The following is an 8,800-nucleotide window of genomic DNA, read 5'->3' as shown; positions in this document are numbered from 1 at the left end:
GTTACTCGGAGGAGGGCTTTCTCAGCGGTGGCGCCTAAGTTATGGAATGCGCTCCCCAGAGAGGTCTGCCTGGCGCCGTCGTTATTTGTTTTTCGGTGCCAGGTGAAGACCTTTTTATTTAAGCAGTATTTTAAATGTTAATATTATTGAATTTTATTTGGCCAGGGCGGCTTGTTTTATATTGTATGTTTTATATATTTGTATTTTATTGTATATATTTTAAAATGTTATTTTAATTTTTTGTTGTAAGCCACCCCGAGGCTTCGGCGAATGGGGCGGCATAAAAATGTTTTAATAAATAAATAAATAAATAAAATAAACTATTGAAGTGCTTGCCTTTGTTGGGAAGGGACACCTAGCTCACAACACAGAAGTGGTCTCAGATGTGATCCTGAGGCTGATGATTTTGGAAACATCAACATTCAAGGCAAGAACACCTTGTCTGGGGCAGTTCAGCAGTTCATGCTCTCCATAAAAACTGTGGACTATCCCAACGTATCATTTGCCTAATGTACACTCTAGACTTAGGTTTTTCAGCTAGCCATGGGCATCTGAGGATGGGGGACTTTGAATTGGTTCCTTTGTCATGGTTAGATCATTGCCTCCTGCAGTTTAGACTGACAGTAGCTTTTCCTATCTGCAGGGGTGGGAAGCCTATTAAGATGGTCTGTTTCTGGAGGCTGATGGATCCAGTTTCCAGAATGTTGTAGAGGGGTTTCCAGCTGACCCAGCTGGTGGTCCTGTTAAAAACCTGGTCAATCTCTGGAACACAGACATAACCTGACCAGTTATATGTTTTTTTTAATTTGTGTAATACAATAAAAACCAAAGCATACCATTGGAGAGGGAAAGAAAGGGCACCTCAAAGATCCATATATTTATCCTTTTGTTGTTGTTGCTAGTCACAAAGTCATGTCTAACCCTCATGACCCCATGGACAACATTCCTCCAGGCCTTCCTGTCTTCCACCATCCCCCGGATGGTCCATCTAAGCTCACACCGATGGCTTCAGTGACTCCATCTAGCCACCTCATTCTCTGCCATTCCCTTCTTCTTTTGCCATCTAGTGTTCCCAGCATTAGGCTCTTCTCCAGGGAGTCCTTCCTTCTCATTAGATGGCCAAAGTATTTGAGTTCATCTTCAGGATCTGGCCTTCTAAAGAGCAGTCAGGGTTGATCCCCTCTAGGATTGACTGGTTTGATCACCTTGTGGTCCAAGGGACTCGCAGGAGTCTCCTCCAGCACCACAACTCAAAGGCCTCAATCCTTTGGTGCTCAGCCTTCCTTATGGTCCAACTTTCACAGCCATGCATTGCAACTGGGAAAACCATAGCCTTGACCATACACACTTTTGCTGGCAGCATGATGTCTTTGCTTTTTAGTATGCTGTCTAGATTTACCATAGCTTTCCTCCCAAGGAGCAAGTATCTTTTAATTTCTTGGCTGAAGTCCCCATCTGCAGTGATCTTGGAGCCCAGGAAAATAAAATCTGTCACTGCCTCCATTTCTTCCCCATCTATTTGCCAGGAAGTGATAGGACTGAATGCCATGATCTTAGTTTTCTTAATGCTGAGTTTCAAGCCAACTTTTGCACTCTCCTCCTTCACCCGCATCAAGAGGCTCTTTAGTTCCTCTTCACTTTCTGCCATTAGAGTGGTATCATCTGCATATCTGAGGTTGTTGATATTTATATACTATATCATATATATACTATATTGAGGTTGTTGATATTTGTATCTATTTGTATACTACATCAAAAGGCCACTCATTCAAAAATCAAAATTTTCTATCTACCGTGTTCCTGCCAGATGGCCATTTATCCTCCACTGTTGGAATTTTAGCTTTTCAACAGTCAAAAGGATACAGAGAATTCATTTACATTGATCTTACATGAAATTCCAAGAGATGGGTAGGTCATTCAAAAGAATATTTGTATCCTTAAATATTTTTAAAAATCCATCACAAAATTTATTTGAATGATTACCTCCTCCCAAAAGGAAGCACAATTTGGCATTGTCAAAAGATAACAAGAAGAGAAGTATTAGCAGCGTTGCACCTCCAACAAGCAGTTGAGTAGATTAAATCCTTATCTAAGAGATGTTGAAGCATCCAGTATACTTGAAGCATCATTTTTTCTGAATTAAGCATAGGCTGAGAGCCACAACCTCTTGCAAAATAGATTACAGATGCACGGCATCTGTTGGGCAAAATGAGGTGCTCCAGTTCTTTATTAAGCCAGTATGGGAGTGGGATTCAGGAGAGCTAGGTTCTAGTCCCCACTCAGCCATGAAATTTATTGGGTGACTTTGGGCACTCTCAGCATAATCTACCTCACAGAGTTGTGAGGATAAAATGAAGAGAAAAGCTTTCTAAGTTGCCTTGCCTTCCTTGCAAGAGGAAAAAGGTGAAAATATAAATGCTGTGTAATAATTATATTATTTCTATGTTATTAATAGCTGAGACCTGTGTATCATATTTATTCACTTATTGTATTTATAAACATGAATTGTAGGCTGATATAGCAGCTTGGTCTTGATCAATATTTCCAGTAACACAGACAACTTTGAAGCTGGAAATGAAGTAGGACCAAATTTAGAGTCTAACAAGTTGCATATATTGCCATGCAGCTGTAGCTGACAATTTATCAACAGGACCAACAAGCTAGTCTAAAGTAAAAATCAGCCTGTCCTTCCAAGTCTGCCAAACAATTGTTTTCTCACCCATTGTTAAATGTAGGCTTCCCCATAGAGTTAATTTTGCACGTGAAAATATGTCAAACTGCAACTGTCATGACAATTTACACCACAGCTTGTTCGCTGCCACAACTGGAGGAGGCACATTATCTATGCTGGTATGATGCAACCCCAATGCATTCCATCTGGCAGGAGGATTCAGATATGAAGATTCAAAAACTGACCAGAGAGAAAAATCTACTGTAGTTGGAAAAGACCAGAATCTAGTGAAAGTCAGCCAATGGTTTAAGGAAAGACCACAGAGTCCAAATCTACCTTCTTTGAAAATTACATCTTTTCAAAACATATTTCTGGCAGAGTAGAATCTCATAAAAATTATAAAACATTAAGCTTCTGTAAATACTCGCTAGGTATAAATAAAGGAATACAACATAAAACAATTAGGTATTACATTCAGTTTAAGTGTGTTTACCCTATTCCATTGGCTTAACTTTAAAGATACCCATCTGTCAATGGGCCTTTGAGATCTCATTAATCAACTTACTCCAATTTAATTTAATCATTTGTGATCTTTCTCTTGAGACAAGTATTTCCAAGTAATATACTTAACACAAATTCTGAATTGCCAGTTAAGTAACACACTATAAATGTCTAAAATTATTCTCGGCATCAAAGCCGGAACAGATGACTTGGGATGTTTTGTTCACCATCCTATGTAACACCTACATGAAACTACCGAGTGGGCTCATTCAGAGTTTTGGGGAGTGCTGTCATCAATACTTTGAAGACACACAGCTCTATTTCTCTTTTTCATCCTTATTAGGTGAGGTTCTGGGTGTACCAAACTGGTGCCTCGCTGCAACAACGATGAGAGATAACAAACGGAACCTTAATCCAGACGAATATGAAATGCTTTTAGTGGGTGGTTCTTCTGATTGCATGGAGAGCATCCAACCAGGTCTGGATGGGGTTATACTCTCTCTAAAGGAGCAGGTTGGTAGTTTAGGGATCCCCCTGGAGCCATCTTTGTCATTTGAGTCTCAGATGGCCTCAGTGTCCAACTGGGCAGGGATACCTTGATTTCAGTGATCTATTCTCTGATAATCTCTAAATTAGATTACAAAAATGTTTGTTTGTTTCTGTATTGGTCAACAACCAAAGCCCTGTGGGTGATTCACATCAGCATATTTAAAAAACAATAAAAATACACCAATTAAAACATAAACCATAATTAAAGTAAGCAATACAAAATTTAAAACCAATTTAAAATCCCATAAAAACAGAAAAATAAAATTATACATTAAAAACACCCTGCTAAAACCTGTCTAACAACCAGCAAGCCCCTGTAACTAATTAAATGCCCTGCAGTAGAAGATGATCTTTAACTGGTGCTGTAAAGGTAGTAAAGTTGGTGCCAGGCAGACCTCAGTGTGGAGCTGGGGGGAGGGGGGGGAGCACCACTGAAAAGGCACCCAACAGAAACATCAAGAATTCAGTTAAATTGGCAGATTAGGCAATCTTGTTTTCTACAGCCTTACATTCACTGCAAACTTGGAAACGTTTTCCATGCAGCATTTAATAGCAACAGATGCATTTGCTTAGCTAAAGATTGCATTTTTCAAGTCACAAATTTCAAACCTAAGTGGTGGGCACTCCCTTTCTGGCCTGCTTCTAAGGGCCTGAAGATCATGGTGGAAAGAAGAAGGCTGATCTTGATGAACCTTTGATCTGATCCAGCAGGGCAATATTTCTGTTTTAGTTTGCGATATTGCTTAGTGAAGCAACATACCCACAAGATAACTCCACAACAGAAATACAAAGACACCTGTATGTAGAGGCTTTTAAAATGGGATAGGTAGATAATGACTCTCCAGATGTTTAGGACATTCCTGACCATTTGACCATGCTTCTGAGAGTTGAAGTCACAAGCATCTAGAGATCCACCTTCTGCCCAACACTGCCTTAGAAGATCTCCCACAAATAGAAAAAAAAGTCTCACTTACCAAAGTCTCAATGTTTGTACTCAGCTCTCTAAAATCTTTTGAGGTCTGTTTTTCCAAATTAGGATGGTATTGTACATTATTGATTCTAAAGGAAACACTGTAATAGAACAATTTCTGATCTGCACAGGGAAAGGGAAACAAAAGAAAACAAAGAAGTTAACAATTTCATATTCACCTTTTGGATGCCAATCATGGTGCTCCCAAATCTATCTAGCAAGAGAAAGGACAGTAGAATTAAAGGAGGTATGGCTGGCCTATACTATGCAGGAATATAAGCATTGCCACAAGCTGATTTCCTGATAAGTGGAGTTCTAGGGCTCTATTGCCACCAGACTAGCTGAAATACTTCCCCTCTCATGAGGAAACCATCAAAAATCTTTTTCTCAGACAGTGCTTAGAGCTGTCAGATCTCCAGGTCTGAGGTGAAGTTCCAGGGTTAGCCTCCTTCTCATTGACTGGGTTTATATGACAAGACAACTCATCATGGTTGCTACAAAATAGGTTGTCATGTCATGTGAATAGGAACCAATTTACCCAAGGTAGCTTATTCGTGGACAACTAATCACACCAGGAACCCATGTGGTGTTGTTATAGTGACCAACTCAAATGTGCCTATGAAGAATCATCTACTGAGCTGCTTGCCAAAGAAGGAATATCCTTGCTACCCTTGCCAAGTGGTTCTCAAATGGCTGTCTGAGCCAGCTATTCCAAAAGTGCATAAGTAGCACTCGGGGCAACTGGCACTGGCTTCCACGCTTCCCCACCACAGTTGTGGGCCATTTCAAGTAATCCACATTTTGACATCTATAGGCAGTCCCTTCAAAGTGGCCCAACAGTACCTTGTGGGGGGCAGGGCTGTCTGTGGTTGCAAAGCATTTAATTTTGGCCATTTTTCACGAATATTGTATTTTTAAAAAAACTTTACCCACACTAGTGCAGCTGCAGATTTTGCAGTTGCACAAGTGTGAAAATGAGGACTGTGTGTAGTTGTCAAAACAGGGATTGTGAAAGGTGGTTTTCAGCATTTGATGAAAAAGAGTTTGAATGGGGGGAGAGGCTGTAGGGGCCTGACACAGTTCATGGTCCATGTGTGAGTGGAGCAACCACTTGGTCCTGCCACAGTGTGCCCTGGGCTACCTGAAAAGGACCAATGGGGGAAGGGGGAGAAAATGTGCCAACAACTCATGGAGAGCCCAGCCATGAGCACATCAAAGGTTGTTCTCACAACAACTTATCTACCATGGCTTAGTCCCAGGGTGGGTTAAAATGAAGTGCAAACATGACCAGGCCTAAAACAGCAATGTAAAAGGTCAAATCAGGGGAAGTCTACTTTTTATTAGGCTTAAATTTGTCATTTGCCATATATAAAAAATCCTGAGGAACCAGACCCAGCCAGATTTTCCTCTTGAGTCATCAGGCACTGGTCTCTCCTTCCAACAGCTCACTGAGTTCTGCCTTTACTCTGCCAGGCACCAGTGTCAGTTTTAGGCTTTGTCCTCTGCATCTCAGTGCCTAAGCCTCAGAAAACGAGCAGTTCTAACAGTGCTCCATGTGACATGGAATTACACAATGACATGACCCTGCCTTGGATGATTCACAAGCAGAAAATAGAGATGACTCCAGAACCCAGCAGCTGAAAAGACTGCTTCATGAACATCTCTGTTTGCAGTAGTCCCATTAGATAAACTAGCTGAAGAAAGAAGCAAACTGGGTAAAAGCATTTGCCTTGTTGGGGTCCTTTTGAATCTTAGGACAGTGTCCTTCCTAAGGTAGGACTACATTTAGAACAAACCTGAATGACACCATTCTAACTGCTGAGGAATTTAAAATGTAGACTAGTTCAGCGGAAACAGATTGATAATAATTGATGCACTCACCATATATCAAAAAATATACAAGCAACCCAATGACAATGGCTAAGGCCACCAGCACTGCTAGGACAATCAACGCAATCATCCATGGCTCCAGAAATTTCGTTCTTGTTACAGACCTAGCCATTCTGAAAAGAATATGCAAAAATAAGTTTTTGAAGGAAAAAAAAATAGAAATCTGTTAAGTAGGCAATTAAATGCCCTACTCAGAAATTAATAACATGGATTTTCAATCATATTTTGTTGCCTTCTGTGAACATAAGCAGGCAAGGGCGTCTTTGTAAGCGTGCACCTGATAATTCAGGGAATACATTTAAGTGGCCCTTCTTGTCAATTGGTCCATAGTACTTAAGTGAAACTGCTATATTTACTAAGATCTCATGTGCTTCAAAGCCCTATTCAGGCATTAATCCTGAGGCAGTTGGCATTCAAATGAAGTGGTGCGCTAGGTTGTACCTACTGTACTGGCCCTCTTCCATCCATGCACTGTGGGGCACGTCTGCAAAGAGGTACCTGCTCTATACATGTAGGCTCCTCTGCAATTCGGAATAGTGCACGATTAGGGCTCTAAATTATAGTGGAAGCCTATATATTGATCACCCCAACCACGTATGCGCCCCTTGCAAAATGTGGACCACCTGCTTTCCAGCTTCATAGATGTGCCAATTCTGTGAGGAATTACTCCTGAATAGGACTCAAGGGTCTTTATTTAATAAGGCTAGTTCCTTGTTTTTGCGATGTGCCCCCACAAAATCATTGCTCTTGTTTTGTCTATACTTTTTGTGAGATTTTGAGGGTCCTTCATTAATCCCTGAAAAACTGGAGTGTGTGAGATCAGCGGGAATGTTAGTGTATATCATAGCCCCAATTGCAATGTCAGTTTATTGCTTCTAATGATTACCTGGTCATCCTCCAAGTGCTACTGACAGCTACCAAGAATGAGGATTCTTAGTCATTTATCACTATAGCTTGACCCTAGAAAATGAATACGGTTCTATCAATTACCCTCAACTTATCAAAGTACTGGACATATCTTTTTATACATGTAATATACACTATACATTCAGAGAATGAACACTTCTTTAATTTGAAAGAATTGCAAAAGGTTCATCATACATTTTGTCAAACCAGGTCAAAATCCAAATGCTTCCATTGTTTTGGATAGGGAATTCATAATATTGGCTTTTGCTTCAAAGTAGGCATTTTTGTACAATAATCAGTTGAATTTTGCCTTAGCCTTACATAAAATATACCCACTGAAATTAATGGGCCTTACTTTAGCTCATTAGCTCACATTTATTTTAGTGGGTCTCCTTGAATTATGCAGGATTAAGTCTTGATCCATCCCATTCTTTGTAAGTAATGTTTTGATCTTGAAATTTACAGCTGGATGGGAAGGCTGGAAAGCTAGAGTCAGGTAAATAAAAAGCACACAAATTACAAAGTAAGATGTTTGGGTCTTACTGTTGGGACCTTCAATTTAAGACTTTTGATACTGTCATACTAGGAATGTTAGCTCTTTAGCTATAATTTTGATGATCCATTCTTTTTTAAAAAATCTTGCTTTCCAGAGAGGTAAACTGGAGGTCATTTTATATCACAATAACATTAGTTCTTATCAGTAATAATACCAACTAGCATTTATATAGTACTTTCAAAATATTCAAATCACTTCACACATTAGCTTGTTGTAATAATTACAACCTTACACAGGATGTAAGTTTTACAAAGCTTCTTATTATACAGTAGGTTTATCAGGGGTTGTTTAACTCACAATCATTCAAGACACATGATGGAGTGTATACTGTATTTCCCCGAAAACAAGACCTAACCAGAAAATAAGCCCTAGCATGATTTTTCAGGATGCTCGTAATATAAGCCCTAACCCAAAAATAAGCCCCAGTTAAGATCATCAGCCAGACGGATGCATTTAGTACTTCTGTTGCAACACACAACAGATGTATTGAATTTTAAAATAATAATATTAATATATAATTGCATATACATAAATAATAATACTGACATTAGTACTTAAAATAAATGATAATATAAATTATAATTAAGTATTTGTAAATACCCAAGCGGGCACCTTTGGACAAGAGGTAAACGCCTATGTAAACAACAAGTGAACTCGAGACTTATTGCTGAATGACCAGAGTACAGACACAACACACGAATAACATGCGCACTTGATAACGAACTGATGTGTTTCATAATTCAATACATTGTGTGTT

At 39.5% G+C, this 8,800-nt stretch overlaps 1 protein-coding gene across 1 annotated transcript in view; it reads right to left on the bottom strand.

Moving 5' to 3' along the window:
• The window catches only part of LOC123031859 (transmembrane protease serine 11A-like), a 36,491-nt gene extending 29,016 nt beyond the window's left edge, over positions 1-7,475 (bottom strand). Inside the window, exons 1-3 of the mRNA XM_044447267.1 lie at positions 7,468-7,475; positions 6,573-6,694; positions 4,696-4,814 (exon numbers count right to left, since the gene is read on the bottom strand). Coding sequence (XP_044303202.1) covers positions 4,696-4,814; positions 6,573-6,694; positions 7,468-7,475 — 249 coding nt within the window. The remainder of the gene's footprint in view (positions 1-4,695; positions 4,815-6,572; positions 6,695-7,467) is intronic.
• Positions 7,476-8,800: the final 1,325 nt, after the last annotated feature.

This window comes from Varanus komodoensis, unplaced genomic scaffold (genome assembly GCF_004798865.1).
Source record: "Varanus komodoensis strain SLA01 unplaced genomic scaffold, ASM479886v1 scaffold51, whole genome shotgun sequence".
NCBI classification, from domain to species: domain Eukaryota; kingdom Metazoa; phylum Chordata; class Lepidosauria; order Squamata; family Varanidae; genus Varanus; species Varanus komodoensis.
The sequence above is the reverse complement of the archived record's forward strand: the minus strand, read 5'-3'. Positions and strand labels throughout refer to the sequence as shown.